Source organism: Archocentrus centrarchus, chromosome 13, assembly GCF_007364275.1.
Source record: "Archocentrus centrarchus isolate MPI-CPG fArcCen1 chromosome 13, fArcCen1, whole genome shotgun sequence".
Classification (NCBI taxonomy): domain Eukaryota; kingdom Metazoa; phylum Chordata; class Actinopteri; order Cichliformes; family Cichlidae; genus Archocentrus; species Archocentrus centrarchus.
In genome coordinates, this window is record NC_044358.1 from 42,392,069 (window position 1) to 42,412,731 (window position 20,663).

The following is a 20,663-nucleotide window of genomic DNA, read 5'->3' on the forward strand; positions in this document are numbered from 1 at the left end:
CCCTTTAAAGCTCATTAATGCAGCTTGAAAAAAAAAATCTATGCCAATATAAATGTATATAAACAACTACTGCATTATCCTGTCAGTTTGGGTTAAAAAACAAAAACATCAGTAACCACTTAATTGGGAAAACATATGACTGATAATGACGCTGAAGATGATGCCTAGCACACTCACCACAGACAAGTGTCCATTCTTTGCTTTGGCCACCAGTAATTCTGATCCAGGTGTGAAGTCTATGATCCCCTCCTTCCCCTGACCCAGAGCAAACTTTATACTGCAGGAGCAACAGAGGGACAGTTAGACTCATAAAAGCAGGAGAGCTGCTTTGTCCTCTTTGCACACTACAAGTACGCTTTAAACTTCGGGACGAGCTACCTGAGAAGAACCAGAGGCTATCAGTGCAGACTTTGCACAGTTTTGTGTCTGTGTTTCTGCCTCTCACCTGCCCTGGTTGATGTTGATGCTGTTGATTTTGTCAGCGCAGATGGCGAGCTTCGTCAAGGTCTCGATAACGTGGTCGCTCTGCAGAACCACATCTCCCTGCGAGGAAACACAGGCAGATGTGAATGAGTTTTCACTGTGGGACTTTTTACGGTAGCAAAACAGTTACGTGTCCTCATCTTCACCTTCTGCTTGTTGTCGTCACTGGGCACGTGCAGGACAAATAAGCCGTCACTGAGGGAGCTGACTGAGATGCCTGCAGGGCAATGGCAGCATTACAAGAAAAATCGGGTTTGTTTTTCTACTGACAACCACTCAAACAATTCCAAATCATGTCATAAACAACTGCTAAAAGCCAGGAAGACATGACTGCTTATTTTTGACCTCTGACCTTTCAGAGCTCCGTAGTCAATGCGCTGCTTGAGCTTGCCCTCCTCTGCGATAACGGCACTGTTGGCAGTGAGCAGCAGCTGCCGGTGGCGGGGTTTGTAACCCCTCCTGTCGTACTTGGTGACTGGGACTGCATACTAGAGACAGAAGGGGAGGAAGATCAGCGCATGCTAATGTTGAACCTGCAGCCTCAAACTGCTTAAAGCTTCACTAACCTTCATCTTCTCACTGCCCAGGGCCTGCACCACTTTGGGGTTGAGGTCCTCACCGTCTGAAAAAGAGCAGACATGCTAACTTATCGCAAAGCAAACAATTTCTAGCTCCTTTGTTGGGGAAGGAAAAAACGCCTTACTGAGCCTCGTGCTGACAAACAGCTTGGGCACGCTCTGTGGGTAGTTGTCCTTCTTGTCCTTGAAGATCTCACTGGCGATCATCTTCTGCTCCATCTATCGATTTAAGGAGAGTGAGGAGAATGAAGGAAGCAGCAAACAAGAAAACTGACAGTCTGATTACAGAGAGCGTGAGCTGCCTGGTGGTGGGGCGGTTCTCACCTGATGTTTCCACTCAGGACTGATCTTCTTGCAGTAACTCCAAACCATGTTCTGCATGCACATCTTACGTAAATGCTCAGACGCCTACCGACACAGAGGGGATTTCACAATACTTTAGGCCTTACTGGACCGCATTTGCAGGTAAGTGTTACAGAATATTTACAGTTTTCAATTAAATCTGAATTCTCACCTCAGTGAGAGCAGCTGGAGGTGTGGGCCAGCTCTTGTCCAGGACGTTTTTGGGCAGGTTTTTGTGGAGCTTCATGAGGAAAGAGTAGCGCACATAATCCAGGAAATACTCGTTCTCTGGACAGCGCTCCTTGTGACGGTAGATGAAGCCTTTGATGAACCTGAGGGAGAGACAAGAAAGGAAAGGCATTAAAAAAATGCATCGCACTCAGGTGGAATCAGCAACTTCAGGCTGGCTCCAAAAGTGAGTCAGTTATGAAAACAAAAACGTCCGCAGCCCAGTACACAAAAACTCTTTTGGTCTCTCTGGATAAATGCTCTAGAAACCAGTGGGTGACGTGATGCTGTTACATCCATCTATATTGCACACTGGTTGTCACATGCTGGTGTTTTAATTAGTGTATTGCACCATCTGCTGGTCGACTCCTGTACCTGCGGATGGTATTTGCTGCCTGTCGCCTACGCTGAGCCCTCCTTCTGGCCAGGATCCCCCTCCACCATGCCTGGATCGCAATAGCTGCCGGGGACAGCAAAAGGCACACAAACAAATTAGGTTGATTCTAAATATGAGTTATACATGTGGGCAATTGTGCATGTATAACTGCATATGCAACCTCCCTACCTGAGGTTCTGAGTTTTTGGTATTTGCACTTCTGGCTGTAGCCTCTCCATCCTGCCTGCAGCTTGGTGGCTGTGTGGAAACAAAGAACAAGTTCAAACCTGCAGCGCATTTGTCAACAATATAATGGCACAAAACACGCGTCATGTCAAGACTCGCTGACTCTTACAGAGACTGTGTTTCCTGGTCTCCAGTGCATCCTCAGTGGCAAACAAGGTCTTTGGAAAGCGGATGAAGATTTTGGATCTATAAGGTAACGAAAGAAATCAAATTAAAGACATGATAATTAAGTCAAAAATGTTTTTTAAAATAAATAAAGGACAGCCCTCCTTATACTAAATGATCTGTGACATCTATCAGATATGACAGGGTACATTTTGACACCTTCAGTTGACAGTGCTGTGCTGCTGACCTGCCCATTTTGTACTCCTCAGGCTTGTACCCCAAGTGTTTGACCAGAGTGGAAACTCCATCCGAAAGCTTCCCATTCCAGTTGGGCCACGTCTCTGGACACAGGGACTTGTATCTAAACAGAAAAAGGACAAGAATAAAGTAATCATTTGAACTATGTCCAAAAAAAAGTGTCTTACGGGCTGAGGAGATCATCAACATCATCTAACTAAAAAGGCCTGGCTTAACATCCCCAACACCTTAATGGATTTTCTCAAATAGTGTGGGCCAGTCTTTACCTCTACTCTACAAAGGCGAAAGACCTTTATTCCAAGCAGGCGTCTAACAGAGTAACCATTGCTGAATTTTTAGAATTAATGTGGAAGAAATGTACATCATGTTTTACTGTCACATACTTTTCCTACAGTTTGTATCTGGTGGCTGGCCGGGATACCGGATTCATTTAAAGATAGACAGCAGTTCAGTGATGACCCTGAGACAGGGATATTTAAACTAAGATAGAGTCCTGGAAAGCAAATGTCTCAGGCTGAGCACAAACTACCAATCAGAGAAGCAATGTGCAATACTCCAATAAGTTTTCTATGATTTATCTGTAGCAGGGTTATTATAGTTAATGAAAACGAACGAAATAATGAAAACTGAAATTGAAAAAAACATTGTTAACTGAAATAAATAAAAACTATAATTAAAAGGAAAAAATGATAACTAATTAAAACTGAATTGTGAGTTTACAAAACTAACTAAAACTAACTGAAATTATCGATAAACTGACTTTCATTTACTTGTTTGTTTTTTTTTAAGCCTTGTGGATTGATATGAAATCATTTTTTCCGCTCTCCGAGTTTAAGCTGGGAGCACCATAGGACAACTGTGCGAGTGCGTGCGCATGTGCGTGAGTAATGGCTGCGGTCTGCCGAGAAAGCGGCAGAGTCCCGTATGGAGGTTCTTTGAGTACAAGAGCACAGATAGAATCGAAAGTCTTGTTGTGGATGATGAAAAATGTGTGGAACATTTCTCAGTCAGGAAAAACCAGCAACATCAAAGTCCAACTGAGAAGCGCACAACAGAAACCGCTCTGATCCTACCAGGTAACCTGGCCTGCGCCTCTGAGAAACGGGACTACTTGTCGGGTCCATGCAGCCCAGAACGTTGTGACTAAACTGTTTAGTTCTTGTGCGTTTCCGGCTACTTTATCAGTGAGAGAATAACAATCAGGAATAATAATCAAAGCATCAATATAAGGACTCACAACTGTCAGCAAATTCCTGGTAGGAGACGGCTGAAACTGTCAGGATGGACGTGAAGGAATGAAGAAAGTGGAAAAAAACAGGGACAAATATGTTTGCAGCCAAAAAACTGAGCACAAAGAGCGAGGACCAAAAAAGAAGTCCCAGCCTGCGCCGCATATAAAACACCTGCACACGACCACAAGGTAATTAACACACACAATCCAGCTAAACAAGCATAAATGCGGACATGAGGTCGGCAACTTCCGTAGGTTATGTACAGAGGCTGCAAAGACCCTGCAAGTTTAATTAGCGAGCATCTAACCAAGCTAGCTCCAAAACAGAAGCAGCATCAGGTGGTGAGAACATCAGGATGCAGCTGGATTTGAGCTTTGACTCCTTCAAAGAGTTTGTTTTTGTTTAACACCACATGTAGGCGTTATTAATCTGCTGCACTGATGCTGAACTTTATTGTGGAGTTTATTGTAGAATTTATTGAGTTTGGGAGTTCATGTTTTTCTTTGTTTCTCCCTGTTGATGTTCATGTGTGGCCTTAATATTACACACATTTGTCTTGTGAACAGTTGGTTGTTGAATATATTTCTTTAAAGGGTATCTTTTGGCAAGTTTTCATTAGACAATAGTCACTTTTGCGCCTTGAATCTTGCACCTGATTAGGTATGAAAATACTAAAACTAATACTGAAACTAACTAAAACTAAGCATGAAACCAAATATAAGAACTAATAAAAATGAGAAAAACCACTCTGAAAACTAATTAAAACTAACTGAATTAGAGAAAAAAAAAGTAAAAACTAACTAAAACTAAACTATAATGTAAAATCCAAAACTATTATAACCCTAATCTGTAGCCAAACTGCCCAAAACAATCCCTGACTGTGAACTTGGTGCTGTTGTCTAAGGTCACACCAAGTATTTATTTTTAGACTTGGTCTGTTCCTCAGACACAACAAGGAATTTTTTGTTTTCCCTTTTGGCTTCAGGAAACTGTGAGGGGGCTTTTCTTCACTCTTCATCCCACATTTAGAAACAAGCGACCTGTTGGCCGACTGAACTCCACTGTCAAATGTTTTACTTGTACTATATGTGATATACTGGAACAGAAAATAATTGGGCTGTAGGTTATTGAGCTGATATTTTTTGAAATTATTTATTTTTCACAAGAAATAAAAACTGTCTAAAACAAACAAGACAAAAAAATAAATAAATAAATAAATCATAAAGAAAAAGAAAACCTGTCTCCCCTATTTTGTAGAGCCTTACCCAAAGAGTTTGTGTCAAGTTTAGAAGCTTAATGACCGAGGAGTAGCGAATTTAGCAAAAAGTTGACAAGACGCCGGGCGGCTCACCGGATCCGCTCACTGTTGTCAACAGCAGAGCTAATAAATCTCAGAGCATTTAGCATTAGCATTGTTGATAGCAGGTTAGTGTCTGACTCAGGACCCTTTGGCACAAAAGGTTGCTCACTTGTTCCTGTTGCATTTGAAAGAACAATAATATCACTGCAGCAGAATGTGTTTTTAAGATTTTAGGGGTTCATTCACTCCTACAGAGTTTAAATATCTCCACAGCTTTACACATCTTCGCATTTTCTCAGTCAGTTTTATGAGGCAGTCACCTGGACTGGCTTTCAGTAACAGCTGTGGCTTGTCGAGAGTTAATTTAATTTGCCCTCTTAATGTGTTTGAGACCATGAGTTGTGTTGTGAAGAGGCAGAGTTGGTGAATAGCTCTATATGAGTGGATAGCTCTATATGAGTAATGTTCTGATCCATATTATGGCAAAAACCACTCAGCTAAGTAAAGAAAAACGACAGTCTGTCATTACTTTAACAAATGCAGGTCAGTCAATCCAAAAAAAAAAAATTCAAGAACTAAGTGCAGTCACAAAGACCATCAAATGTTATGATGAAACTGGCTCTCATCAGGACCGCCCCGGGAAAGGAAGAGTTCCCCCTGCTGCACAGGATCAGTTCATCAGCGTTACCAGCCTCAGAAACCTCAAGTTAACAGCACAGATAAGAGCCCACCTAAATGCTTCACAGAGTTAAAGTAGCACACACATCTCAACATCAACTGTTAAGAGAAGACTCCATGAATCTGGACTTTATGGTTGAATTGCTGCAAAGAAGCCACTTCTAAGGAAGGACAACAAGAGGAAGAAACTGACTTGGGCCGAGGAACATGAGGAATGACATTAGACCAGTGGAAATCTGTCCTCTGGTCTGATGACTGGTACTGTCATAATGCTTGTGACTGATAGCTGTGATAAGCCAAGGTGTATGTATTGTGGAATTATGTTACTGTAGAAGGAAAAAAATAAATAAATAAATAAAGACGTGGCAGATCACCTCTGCAGGAAGACTTCATAGCGGCGTCTGTAGGCAAAGCCAGCCCTCCTCACCCTCAGATTCTCCATCAGTCCCAGATACTTGACCTGATGACGGATCAATACCTCATCAAATCGACCTGGGAGTGGAGAGCAGATGCAGAGCAGGGTCAGTGAGAAAAATGTGAAAGACAGCAGAGCAAAATGAACCAGAGAAAACCAGTAAATGCTAAGCAGCAGGAGTAGGAGTGACACGGGACAGAGAAACAGTGTGGAACGAACAAAAGGGCGACTGTGGAGAGAAACAAAGGGCCGGTCCGATATACTGACCGCCACACGGAGAGCTCCACTGCAGCTACTGATGAAGCAAAAAATAAAAAACCCACCCAAACTGCTTTGGTTGGAATTAGTGGAAGAGCAGGATAATTGTGGGGTTTGTGGGGAAATTATTAGCTTGTTGAAGCCACTAAGCTGCTTTTACAAGAAGTATTACACAAAGCTGGCTTAGATCCTGTGTGAAATACTAACAGTCAGTGCAATGTGAATCAAACTGTGAATCCTAACATTTACAGCAAATAACTGATTTAAAATGCCACATTTCTTTGACAGAAATTTGGACTTTTTACTTTAATACTGTGATATTTACATTTTTAATCAGTTAAAAGAAGTATTAGGGAAAAAAGTCACTGCTCCCCTTTCAATTCTCTCTACAACCTCTCTCCAAATATCCAGTAAGTTTGTTTTTGGTCTTAGTTTTAACAGGATAATGTGTTCTGTGAAATGTTTAAACTGTGGTAGATTTAGATTCTCCCAAAGGACTCTGATTAAAAAGCTCACATCTGTCCACTGTTTTTACTGCTGTCACTTAGAGCAGTGATGGAGGTGGAGCCACTGCCAGCAATAAAAGCAAAAATACCATTATTATTAGTTTTTACAGGGAGTAATTGGTAACAACATATGGGGGAGAGTCAGGTATATGCAGGGGCACACACACGCGCGCACACACACACACACACACACACACACACACACACACACACACACACACACACATCCAATTTACTCAACATCTGACACCTAACATCACCTTGCCTTCTTCCTGTTGTGTCCTGCATTTGTTATTTCTGTTTTGCTTGGGAGCAAAGTCTTGTTAATGTTCTGACTTTTACTTTTACGATGAAAAAATTAAGAACTTAAAAGAAAATATTGATGATGAAATGAAATTCTGAGGTTAAGTTATTAAAATAAGTTCTGCCTGTAACTGAACAACATTTGATAGAATGCCCTCCATCATGTTCTGCACTATATAAACAAACAAACAAATAAAAAAACAGGACTTGAAGTCATACCTGATTGCTTGGAGTCATTGGGCTTGATGCAGCGCACGTACGACGGCTCCTTGGACATGAGGATCTCCATGAGTTTCGCCAGACTGGATTTGAATTGGGTGGCTGCCTGGAGGGGCAGACACAGAGATGCGATGGATGAAAGGAGGTTAACGAGGGATGGAGAGATGAAGGGAAGAGGACGGCAAAGGTTTTTAAGAAGGTAAAAACTGAAGAGGAGAAGAGCAAACTAAAGCCTGCAGACAGGGAGGATGAGCTAAGAAAAGCGACGTAAGCCGAGGGGTGGCTGGTGTGACTGGCAGTCCAGCTGACACTGAACACTGGGCCCAGTGTGGAGGACTGAGACTCTTAACCCGCCAGCCTGTGACAGGTCCTGTGTGAGTGAGCGTGCATGGAGGGCATACAAGTGTCAGGGCATTCCTGAGGGAGTGGGCAGCTGCAGAGAATCCCCATCAGACTGCCCACTCAGCACTGGAGAGGGGGAACACACCACTGTTTGTGTTGCTGTGGGAAAGCATGCTCGGACGCATGAGGGAGAAAACAAAAAAACAAAAAACAGCAGACCTCAGAAAACCTCAGAATATAAGGAGGGAGAATGAAGGCATCGCGGTATCTCACCGTATCAGGGCGCTTCTTGTCACTCAGCTCTTCCCGGTCAAAGCACTGCGTCAGGATCTTGTTCTCTGACATACACATAACCTGCAGACGTACACAGAGGGCACATTTAACCTCAGAGCCAACACCGGGAAAGAAAACACTGTTCATCTAAACTCGGTCTCACCTCTTTTAGGTTCCTGAACAGCAGGTCGTTGTTCTTGTCCAAAAATCCTGAGTGAGAGGAGGACGAGTTTAATTTGAAAATACAAAAATGCAGTACTTCACAACAACACTTTCTGTTATATAAAATACTGTTACAATAATAATACTGTTACAGACACCACTGACTGACAGCCCATGTATGAGCATTAATGTGAACTGTGAATCATGCAAAGCTACTGATTTAGAGTTTAAGAATAAAAATATGAAGCTGGAAATTAGCAGAACAATTAACAGCAGCAGCGCACGTAGACCACATCACTGCTAATGGCTGCAAAGGCTAAAGCTAACAGGCCTGATCAATGTGTCATGTGAAGTATTAGAGTTTATGCAAGTCTGCTCAAAGTTTCCCCCCTCTGCTGGGAGTATTATCAACAGTATGTTATTTAGTACTGGACAGGAGTCTGGCATGCCTCACTGCTATGCCAGAGACGTGAGGTCACACTGCCCTTGGCTGCAACGTTTTATCTGTTTGTTTCCACTTACCAAAAAAAAAAAAAAAGCAGCACTATTTTGATGTTGACACTGTTCACAACAGTGTACACACAAACCCACACAGACACATATACACACCATTGACATTGTAGTTGACCTCTCCTGCGTAATGCAGCAGTCTGAATTCATCACGGCCCATTACCTTCCGGGTCTTTGCATCGGCCAGTTTGTGACTGCAGGGAAACAAACACACGTGCGCGCGCACACACACACACACACACACACACACAATATGAAATTACCAGGAAATGGCCTGGATCCATTTAACAGTTCAAAGTCTGGTACAACAAGAAACAGCTGAAGTTGAAGTCGGTTCAAACTGGGATTGTACAAGCTGCAGATGAGGAGAGTGAATATCAAACTAACGTGACAAAGTGTGGGTGTCCTCCCACTGTGTCCTCCAGCTTCTCTAGGAAGGTGAAATCACTGGCATCCCCAGGCCTCAGACACTCCTCATCCTGTGACACATGAACAGAAAGGGCAGCAGTCAGCCATAGCCATAAAATACAAATAATTTGATAAACTGACTAAATTATGTGCATTCAGAGTTAGCATGTGTGGCTTTCACAGTTGCCTGTTCTGTCCTGTGTATTAAAAGTTCTAGTACAACTTGCTTGTCTAACAGAGGTAAACTTAACAGTTATTGGTCCCATGGGGTGGCACAGGGGTTAGCAGCACTCGTCCCGCAGCAAGTGGTTTATGGGTTTATATGTGCTGGTTTTATGCAGTAAAGCTGCTTTCACACTTAAACCAAATTCACATTACTTTTACTAGATGGATTTTCAGTGTTGTTTAGACGTCCGGCCCAGTCGTCTCTCAGCTTAGTATGAGCTCCTTAATATGTAGGAAAATGTCAAGTAGCAGTTTTCCAGGTTATGTGTTGGACTGTTTCTGGGCTGGTCACAGTGACATGCTGGAGTCGTCACTGTTTGTCTGTCTCCCTCTGAAAATGTGTAACTATTCTTTGCAATACGCCACCTGACCTTACCATACATCCTTCAAATATTTTCTGGTCCTCATGAGCAATGAGGGAGAATGAGCATAGCATCATCTCCTCACCAGAATGGAGATGATGCCTTTAAACTTCTCCTCCACCAGGTCACAGATGATTTTGTTGTTGAAGTACTGCACCGGCTCCCACTGGAAAAATACAAACATTATTATGGTTAGGAGCTCATTTAGAGAAAAAAAAGACACTGATTGCTGAAGAGGTCAAAGATGTGCTGGGCAGACAGGAAAAATAAACAATTAAATAGATTTTTCTCACTAAAAATCTGACCTGCCATCAGTGGATGAAGGACTTATCAATTTCTGAATGACTAATAGAAACAAAAACAACCTGAAACCACAAGAATTAAAACAGTCATCCCAGGAATCCTGGCAATCCCTCTTCTGTTTCCACCACAGGCTTTAGGTAACATTAGCTCTCAGCATGGTCAAAAAAAACATCCACTGAGACGACAGAGCGAGGGGACAGCCCAAAGTCCTGATATCAGATGAGAATGGGCTCTTTGAGAAGACAAGCCAAGTTTCTCCCACAACCTGTTTGCTCTCTGACCAAATGCATATTTACATTAGACTGAAAACAAGAGGCTCTTGTTCTGAAAGGGCCAAACAAACGAAGAAGGCACTGAATACAAATGGGGTTTCATTTCAGTGCAGACCTGTTTTGACTCGTAATCTTCTTAAGAGGTTGAAATTTTTAATCCGTGAATAAAAAGAGTGACCTTGCAAAGTCCACTAACAATCCATTTTGTTATATATATATATATATATATATATCTCCAGACGTTTGATGTAAATAATAGGGGGGGAGGTGGTGGAGGAAGGTTGGGGTATACGGGCCCTGAGATAGGAAGCAGCGTCTGACCGTGATGCCTTCGGCCTCGTACTCGTCCTGCTCAGACTTCAGGGTGAGCTCAATGAAAAGCTGCTGCAGCTTCTCGTTACAGTAGTTGATGCAGAACTGCTCAAAGCTGAAATGACACAAATAAGAAAGCGAGGTCACATGTTGATTCTGGTTTATGAGGTCACATTGTTCACAGAGTGGATGACTCCAAATAGCAGGTACTGTAATATCTTAGAAATATTTAATAAGGGGAGTAGAACACATCCAAATGAGTGACCTTGTTCATGTAATTTGTTTGGCAGAGGGGGGAAAATGGTTGTTGATTTGTGTGTAGTTATGTTTGTACCTGTTGTGCTGGAAGACCTCAAAGCCATAGATGTCCAGCAGGCCGATGACAGAGTAATTCTTGTAAGAGTCTCCCTGTTAAACAGGAAAAACAAACTTATCTGTAGATATATGGAAATGGAAAAACTTGTTATACATGAATGAATAACATGTAATTTATTGAAAAAATAGATTATATATTAATTCAATTATTTCATATAATTGGTATGAATATGAAAAAAAGGTGTATATGCATAAGAAAATGTGAAAATAAAGACATGAGAAATCACTCAGTGTATATGTGCACTGTCAAACATATTATTCTGTGTTTATGTTATTAATGTGTTTTTTGATATGACTTGAAACAGGAACACCTTTTTTCTTTAATTTTACACAGTTAAAGTAAGAGCAGTTTTGAAAAAACAATTATCAAATTTAATAATATACATTTTATTTAAAAAAAAAAAATCACAAGTTGAGTATTAAATCGATAAATTAAAGTCTCACTGTGGGATTTATAGAAGGATTTTGGGCAGCTCTAGTGGGAAGAAAAAAAAAAAAGGAGAGATTTTGTACATTTATTTAATTTGACTATTTATTTGGTGCAGTTTCCTAAACTAGCATGTAATAAACTGTCCTGCACAAAGGTCCGTAGTGTCACAAGTTATTCTCAATAATGTAATATAAGATAATATCAAGCTGTGCCCACAAGGTGGCGCTGCACTGTAACACAATACAGGAGAAACACTGACATGCTCTGCACCACAGTGATCAGTGTGACAGTGACTGACTCCATGTTTTAGACAAAAAGAATGAATTGAAAACATTTATTAACAGAGTAATAAGTGTGTGTGTGTGTGTGTGTGTGTGTGTGTGTGTGTGTGTGTGTGTGTGTGTGTGTGTGTGTGTGTGTGCGTACCGTGTATGCCAGAGACGTGTTGATCTTGTTAACCAGCCAGGTGAAGGTGCGTCCGTACACCGCTTTGGCTAAAGCGTCCCGAGCTGACGATGCCTGCTCGAGATTCAGCGGGCTCATCAGCTGATGACGAAAACACAGTGACAGGAAGGTGAGAGGCAAGTACAGACCAGCAGAGACCGACAACAGCAGAGCTACACGGGGCTCAGCAGGGACACTTAGATGAGCTACAATATTATTAGTGTGCAGCAAACCAGACATTACACAGACAGGAAGGCTCTGTAAACAAATGCTGATCACACAGTGAGAGTGTGTATCCAAACTTACCTCCTCTCCCTTGGCAATAATCTTCTTGTGTGTGAGCGCCTCCGTCAGCATCGACCCATTCACTCCTAACAACTGGACAAAGCACCACAGCATTAGGAAGCTCCACAGAGACACACACACACACACACACACACACACACACGGCAGTTTTTTTTGTCAATACTCGATTAGAATAATGGAAATAAATACCAGGAAGTTAGTTTTGACAAACACTGAATGACTTTTGTGATTTAAGCTATGCTGCACCTACATGGATCAATCATTACCAACATTTAAAATGACAGCCGATGCAGACACTGATGTTCCCCATCTCTCTTTCTGTTGCTCAGTTTTAATGCTGCATAATAGCCAAAAAATGTTTTTTCAGAGCATTATGATAGCCTTTGATCTTCATGGATTTTTTTTTTAAATAAATGAAGCCTCTTTATTTTACCCTGGTGGACATGTGTGTGAAAACTTACATTATTATGCACATGAATGAAATATTGCCAGAAAGGTTTCGAGTGGTCACAGTGACTTGAACCTTTACAAACTCCCCTGAAGGCAACCGTAATACAGAATGGGATGGACGTGAAGTCAGTGACTTGGACCTTTGTCCCCATAAAACAGAATCAATTCAACCTTGAATCCAAGTTAAAGTTTGTGTCAAACTTACCCATTTAGGGAGAGATGAAAAATCTGAAAACAGAATGCCTTCGGCCTTGACTGCCGCCTGTGTGGAGGCACGAGCAGCTATCAAGTGAATTGGACAGACTAATTCTACCAGTGTCCCGGACAGGCAGCTGAAATATTCTGCTAAAGGACCTGAATAGATGGTTGACACAGTCTGTTTGAAAGCTGCAATTGGCTAGTAATCCTTCTCCTTTTTCCTAATACATGAAGCCTTAAACGTAAATGTCAATACTGACTTCAGTTTTCATTAAGATTGTGCTTTCCAAGAGGGACTTTAAAATGTTTGATAAATTACGGGTCAGGGCCTTTTATCTGATGTTGGGTGTGTTCATGGACCTAACTGGTGCATTGTCTTACCCTGGACAGGTACTTTATCTGAAGGTCAGAAGTGATGCAGGCATTGCTTTCTTCGCCATTGTACTGCACATTGCCAAGGTGGAGCACGCTGGCGATTATGTTCAGCAACTCCTACGCAGAGACGAAGGGAAAGAACAAAGGGTGGCGACATGATAAGATTAACCTAAAGTTACTGCTGACGCTATCTTTATGAGACTGATACGAGCCGCTTTGATTAAAGTTAAGATCTGCAGAGAACAGGAATGTAGTGGTTTGCACTCCAACTATCAAACCCCACACACACCCACACACACACACCCACACACTCACACCTGTTCTTCACTTTATGAGCAGTGTGGGATCTGAAAGAGCTCTGGAGGCGAGCCTAGATTCACGAACATGTCGGAAGACTCCCACGCTGAGCACAAGAAACATCTCACTTTAGAATAACAGCCCCACACACACACACACACACACACACACACACACACACACACACACACACACACACACACACACACACACACACACACACACAAATCTGTATAACAAACACTCTCATCCACAAACACCCGCAGTGAGGCAGAAACAACCCCCTCAGGCACACACAGTTCAGTGTTTGCAGCACAGCCTGTAGTAAAAACTGTTACACATGCCCAAGTGTTTATTTAGCTTTATCCAGGGTAAACTTATATAAACTTACATGTTCCCACACAACTTTATCAAAAAAACAACAACAAAAAAAAACATGTCAGTTTGGTCTTTGTCCTCACCTCCACCTCGTCCTGACTGAAGCCAATCACAGTCAAGGCTTTCCTCACTACCTTCCAGTCACTGCGATCGTTGATGGAGCTCACTTTGGGACAGTTTCCCTGTGGAAATAATAAAAACATGTGAACAAGTTAGAGCACTCTAAACATGCTGCTTATTTATCATCCGGTTTAGCTTTTGATCCCCTTTATTAAACATGTCTGGCAAAATCGACAAAGCAGCTGACGCGCAAATTGCTGTTTACAGGTAAAGTAAACACCTACTTATATGTGATGTAAACACCTAATTAGACAAACAAATGTGAAGCGTTTTGCTCAGTAGCTGCTGGGAGTGTGTTTCACAGAGGAGGAGGGTTCAGCTGGTGCCTTAAGGCAGACCTCTCTCCTGAGGACAGCTCCTCGCCCTGCACTGCGGGCCTATTAGCCAAACTCCCACTGGGACAGACGCACAGCACAGGCCAGTGACTTCTGGCTGGTTACAGAGAGAGTGAATCTTCACAAATAATTTATTCATCAACATGTTTCTCTTCGGAGCGCACCTTTGCCCCCCCCACAGCGGCTCCAAACCCCACATTTTGAGAATCATTCCTGGACAGCACACTGGACCACAGCATTGAGGAAGAGAGACTGACCGTTCCCACTCCTCACTGGACAGCACGACTAAAGGCTGGACTCAATGACTCGTGTGAGCTCAAACATATACAGCATGAAGGTTCTACTTTACATTTCTGACTTATTTTCACAAGAATCTGCCCTCTCCTAACTTTTTCTAATCAGCTCAAATGATGTCACAGTTCAAGAATTTTTCACCACTAAGGCCTTATAAGAAAATGCATACTCTACAGGTTTGGCACTAAAAAGACATAAGGCAGCACACAATACACAAACAGAAGCCTTACTAGCATGTAAACCATGGCTACTTCTAACACTGAGGATTATCATCACATCCATGCAGATAAGACGCTTAATGAAAACATACTTGAACTGACCAGCTGCTGTTATTATGGCACAGACACACAAACTCAGGTACTGCATTCTTACTTTGATCAGGTACTGGTACTGTTGCAGGTTCCTCTCCAGGCCCAGGTGTCTCAGAAGGTCCTCCTCCCCCCCCTCGATCAGCTGGTAGAAAATGTGGAAGTTTCTCTCTCCGTGGTTCTGGTGGACCACACGAGACTTCTCCAGCAGATAGTTGATGATGTGACCTCCTACTGGGGCTCCCTGCCGACGGAAAAAAGGCCAGCAAGGGAGGGGGGAAGAAGGGCAGGAGAGGGTGAGGCTGGGGTACTGAGGTGTGATTTAGGATTGATATTAACGTGCAGGTTTCACAGGGATTTTGTGGTTCATAATAAATATGGACCCACAAAAATGGATACATGAAAACAATGAAGCTTATTATTTATTTAGGCTTATTTAAAAAAATATTACATTATAACATTCCCATGTTTTGAAATGTAGAAGCAATATTTGAGAATCCTGCTGCTGCACTGAGATTGCTTAAAGTAGCTGTCAGTGTAAATCAGGCTGTTGCGCTCACCTTGAAGTCAAACTGAATGTCCATGTACTTGCCAAAGCGGCTCGAGTTGTCATTACGCAACGTCTTGGCATTGCCGAAGGCCTGGAAGGAGGACAGAGTGGGATAAGGAGCGGAGCGGTGATTGATGGATTAAAGAGAGTAGAGATAACAGGAGAATGGAGAGAACAAGCGTGATAAGGATGGGATGACAGATGAGGAAAAAAAGCAGTAAAGCAAAGAGAAAGCCACAGCCATTAGAATCACTGCAGTGTTTGTCTAGGACAGTAGCACAGATTACAGGGTATGCACACATACTTAAACACATCTGGAGCACATCTGGCTGAGACGAGGAGACACTTAAACGAGTGCGTTTTAAAGCTCCAGCACTTGTGAATTGCCTTCATCCTCCAAAATAAAAGCTTTTATTTAAACACATCATCATTCAGCAAGTTCTTCAACATTTAGAACAAATATCATCAACTGTTATTTTTAGCCAAAATGCAGTGGCGACTCACCTCGAGCACAGGGTTGGACTGCAGCAGGCGGTCCTTGACTGTCTGCACCTGCTCGCTGGCTGGACAGGTGATGGCGTAGTACTGCAGGATCTTCTTGGATGCCTCCGTCTTCCCGGCACCGCTCTCCCCTGAGATCAGGATGCACTGGTCCTTCCCCTCTGTCCTCATGGAGCGGTATGAGTTGTCTGCCACTGCATAACTGGAGGAATGGAGGGAGAGACATGATCATTTGACCAAAGGCAGCCAGGAAAATAAAAACACCCCCATATATGCATATACTGTGTTGCAAGTTTATTAGGTACATGTAGCTGAAATTAAGTCTAATATCAGTGCCACACATTAAAACCGTCATCGGTGTTGTACAGCATTACTCAACAAGGAGTTTAATTCATTAAAACTGTACTTGTTGGCCTGAAGACTTCACCATAACTTAAGACATTTTGGGATGTTTTTTATTTTCAGCTTTGAGAAGTTTGAGACACCAAAGAACGTCTTTGACAACCTCATCTTGACGACAACGACAACGACAACAGTATAACAAATAAACAGTCCTTTTTTTTATGCTTTTGTATAATGATGATCCAACTCAGTATCGGTCATTTGCCAAAGAAGACAACAAACAATAAATTAAGTTTTATATAAATATGACTAACAGTCTTATTTCTACCCCCCCTAAATGTTTAAGAGTTACTGTAAAATATACCAAATAAAGTAATAAAAACTTGTAATAAAAAGAAGAAAATATGCAATTTAATTTTTTTTTTTCCCCATTTTATGAATTCTGTCCTTCGAGCTGCAAACACAGCTTAAAGCTCAACAATAAAAAAATCAAAGTGAACGAATAAGTCAAATGGAAATCTGCAACACCAACAAAACACGGTTACTGTTCAGTCTCGATGGTGATCCATTTAAAAATGCTGCACTCGGAATGACTTGGAAAACTCGCATTTGGAATGTGACATATGACGGCGCCTCGTGGCATGTGAGGGTGGAAAGATACCGGACTACCAGTCTGAATCATAAAGGCCAGAGTGGAAAACAGCTTGTTTCAGTTACAGTATAATCTGTCAGCCCTGCTCTGCTATCACCACTGCTATGTTGTTTCAGCTTGTTTGGATGCATTAAAAACAGCCACGAGAGAGTAGCTACATCATACTGTGTGCATACGTTGAGTATACTGGGGAGAGATTGGGGGGGGGGGGGGGGGGGGGGGGGTCAGCTTCAGGTCAGAGGAATTCCCATTCAATGGAGGAAATCTCTCTCTGGTACCATCATTTGCTTACTTTTCTTTACGCCTCTCCCTCCCATCCACAACTCTTTGCCAAAGCACATCTTTCTTTTCGCTCAGGGGCAGAGAAAACATTTGGCCATATGCTCAAGAGTTTAAGCCAAGAGAGGGTGGGGTGGGGGGGGGGACTACCAGTGGTTACAGGAGAGAGAAAGTTCACGAAAGATTCTGAAATGTTTCGATGATGCCACTGGGAGTCTTTATAATGCTCTGCATTGTTTCACTGCTGACCTACAGGGTCTGCGAGGGTTCAACAGGGAATTCCCTGACCATTCCTGTGGCAACCTTTCAAACGACCCCTCAGCCGTATGCCGTGAGATCAGTTTGACTGATAGAGAAAAGGACAGTCAGGCCTTGACAGCATTATATAGCTAGATGACTCCATAAGGCCAGTGCTTACGGCAAATATTCCAACATGCACTGTGGCAATATTTGGAACACATTATGTCATTAACAGGAAAAAGCTTCATAAAGCTTCAACAAATTCCCTCTTTTAGGGTGTAGGAGCAAAAACATGACCACAGTAAACATACTGTCCACCATGAATGATGCAGTCAGTGTTAGTGAATGTGTTTCACCTGTAATAGCAGTGAATCATCCCTGCAAGCGTTCACTCAAATATATTATTTATATAATCCCGGATTTACAGAAGGCACAAAAAACACAGGTCTTTCAAATCATAGTGCCAAAGAGGAGGAACATACTATTTGTTATGATTATGTTATTTGTTATGATTGCAGACTGTGAAGAAGGGGCCACTTAAAGAGTTTCTCATGAAATTACCATTACATTCCTACAGCACTGTCCACATCACGATAGCTTTAAAAACAACCCAGTGAGCACATTGCTCACAGTAAAATCACTATGAACAGATCTGCGGGCAAAAGACAAGATTTCTGGTACTGGAAGCTTTCTGTTAGTAGTCCTGTTGTAGTTTGACATTATTAAAACAATCAGGTTTGAGCAGACTCTAGCTGCATGAAGTGTTTGCATTTGCCAAACTCAAACTCTCTCGCTTGACAGGCACAGGGAACAGGAAGTCTTAAACTGGATATCTGCTGTCTGCACCAGAAGACTGGATGCTGGTTCCCAGGAAGCAGAAACCCGCAGGAGTGAAAAATTAAGCCCAATGTCAAAAACTGCTGTTCCTCTAATGGCCACTTGATGCTGGCCCCCCAGAGTGAGTCAATCTCTGCAGTCCACCACACTTCAGGAATAAAAGCAACAAGTTTTCAAACCAAAAAAAAAAGTTTATGGTCTTTAAAGCAAAATCTCTGCTTCATAACAACTGAGAAGCCTTTTTTATTTAAAAAAAATAAAATAAAAAAATACCACTTTTTTAAAAACGTTTTAAGGCTTTATTTAAATTAGTGGCATGGCTGTTTTTCACCTCATGTCTGTTAAAGCGAGTCACTGAACTGGACCTCACCAGTACATTTGTGCTCTTGGTGGATTTTAATGCAATTATCTGACAAATATTATGGCCTCTGAGGTTTCAAAATGCAGAGGCCACAAACCAACGGGTGACATCACAGATTCCCAGGCTACCCAAAATGCACCTTAGGAATCTGGATGCATCGCGTGTGCTAATGCAACACTGCACCTCAAGTGGAGTCATCTGCTGAGGCTGATATTACTTACATGTGTGGTGAGACCTCGTAGAAGTTGACCCCACGGTATCGCTCCATGTGGTTCTTGGTATAGATCTCCAGGTCTTTGTATGGGTTAACTGACACCAGCACTGAACCAATGTAGGTCTGAGGAAAAGGAAGCATGAAGTCACATAACATGAATATTATGAACTTATAGTACCACTACTTTTATTAGTGAGATATTGTGTGTGTGTGTGTGTGTGTGTGTGTGTATTGTGTGAAAATCACACAGTATCTTTATTAGACACATGTTTACTGCATGTCATTTAATTCAGACCTTACTGCCCAACTTTGCTTTGCTGCGTGAGGGCAGAGGAAGGAATAAATAAATAAATCCCAGGAATCTCTGCATCACTCACAGGTCTTTGTCCTCTTCCAAGTGTAACATAATACTGCTTATTAGACTGAAATCAGATGCAGACTAAAGAGATCCAATAAGATGCTCTCGGGCCGTTGCTTTGTTTAACTCATTGTCAGCCCTCGTTACATCAGGCGTAGAATACTCACATAGATAAGGTTCTCTTTGAAGCGTTTGCGCAGATTCTCTATGAAGGCTGCCTCACTCGTGTAGTTCTCCAGCAGGACAAAGTCCTGCACGCCCACCCGGTCTCTGGCTGTCAGGGCCGACTCCATCATAGCCCGCACCCCGTCACTACCCACCACCTGCAGGAGCAGAGAGGAGGAGGAGGAGGAGGTGCGGTTAGTGAATGAACATACTGCTACAGAGAAAACACTTCATAAATCACAATCTGCCCGTCCCATGCAAGGAGAAATAGAAACTCTACAGCATGCAAACATAATCCATCTTTATTAGGGAAGGACTGAGAGGACTAAAGCAAAACAGCAACCAAAATCATAAACTAGAGCAGCACCAATGACATCTTCCTGTGAATTATTGAAAAATCAAACCCATTACATCCAAGAGGTGTTTGACTTTGATTTAATGGAGCTGCTAAATACTGCAGCATGTCGGCTGGCCTTAAAGCCACTCTTTGTGAATACTGAAATAAATCAAACTCTTTTTCTTCATTCATTTGACCTTCATCAACAGATATTTATAACTCCCTGCTTCTTATTCTGATTACAGTTTTCTAACTTTTCTTTAATGGAAATGGGCATTTATAAATGTTACAAACAATTATTTATTAACTCTGACATTAACATTTTCTCCATATTGACAGCAAGTTGCAGGACCATCTATCACTCCCACCCGAATCTCAAAATAAAATGTTCCAGGTTACTGCACTGAAAAAGAAAATCCAAACTGAACTGCAGTATATCCCACTCTATCTTGCATTTTCCTTCTCCGCTTTGCTCTCCAAAACACCAGCTGGTGGTGGGGATATTATGCCAACGCATCCTTAATCTACCAGTTATTTTCTGATTGATCTGTTGCTTGGTCCGCAAAATGCCAAATCAGCTAAACCACAGTTTCTCAGGCCTCAGTGTGACAGCTTTAAATATACTGTCAAACAGTCAAAAAGAAAATTAAATATGTATTACAATAACAATACACAAAGAAGAGCAAAGATGTGGAAACAGGTGCAGAATTATAACCATTTTTATGTAAAAGCTCTTATTACAGCTTCTAGAAGAGAGTCCCAAGCCCCCCCTCACAGCTTTAAACCTGGAAGAGAAAACAGTCGGCAGTGCTGAGACGCTC

At 42.2% G+C, this 20,663-nt stretch overlaps 1 protein-coding gene across 3 annotated transcripts in view; it reads right to left on the bottom strand.

Annotated features, from left to right (window-relative positions):
- myo1cb (myosin Ic, paralog b) overlaps nt 1–20,663 on the bottom strand; it is a 77,232-nt gene that overhangs the window by 3,183 nt on the left and 53,386 nt on the right. For all 3 annotated transcript variants that reach the window (XM_030743967.1, XM_030743969.1, XM_030743968.1), the window contains 30 exons: nt 19,508–19,663; nt 18,990–19,105; nt 16,061–16,259; nt 15,567–15,647; nt 15,071–15,250; nt 14,033–14,131; nt 13,281–13,391; nt 12,252–12,323; nt 11,928–12,047; nt 11,031–11,104; nt 10,706–10,811; nt 9,895–9,975; nt 9,202–9,293; nt 8,914–9,008; nt 8,306–8,352; nt 8,143–8,223; nt 7,528–7,633; nt 6,201–6,318; nt 2,606–2,719; nt 2,363–2,439; nt 2,197–2,265; nt 2,007–2,091; nt 1,576–1,735; nt 1,386–1,469; nt 1,187–1,280; nt 1,050–1,105; nt 836–971; nt 630–700; nt 446–543; nt 178–277 (listed from right to left, as the gene is read on the bottom strand). In XM_030743967.1, the coding sequence (XP_030599827.1) occupies nt 178–277; nt 446–543; nt 630–700; nt 836–971; nt 1,050–1,105; nt 1,187–1,280; nt 1,386–1,469; nt 1,576–1,735; nt 2,007–2,091; nt 2,197–2,265; nt 2,363–2,439; nt 2,606–2,719; nt 6,201–6,318; nt 7,528–7,633; nt 8,143–8,223; nt 8,306–8,352; nt 8,914–9,008; nt 9,202–9,293; nt 9,895–9,975; nt 10,706–10,811; nt 11,031–11,104; nt 11,928–12,047; nt 12,252–12,323; nt 13,281–13,391; nt 14,033–14,131; nt 15,071–15,250; nt 15,567–15,647; nt 16,061–16,259; nt 18,990–19,105; nt 19,508–19,663 (3,078 nt within the window). The remainder of the gene's footprint in view (nt 1–177; nt 278–445; nt 544–629; nt 701–835; nt 972–1,049; nt 1,106–1,186; nt 1,281–1,385; nt 1,470–1,575; nt 1,736–2,006; nt 2,092–2,196; nt 2,266–2,362; nt 2,440–2,605; nt 2,720–6,200; nt 6,319–7,527; nt 7,634–8,142; nt 8,224–8,305; nt 8,353–8,913; nt 9,009–9,201; nt 9,294–9,894; nt 9,976–10,705; nt 10,812–11,030; nt 11,105–11,927; nt 12,048–12,251; nt 12,324–13,280; nt 13,392–14,032; nt 14,132–15,070; nt 15,251–15,566; nt 15,648–16,060; nt 16,260–18,989; nt 19,106–19,507; nt 19,664–20,663) is intronic.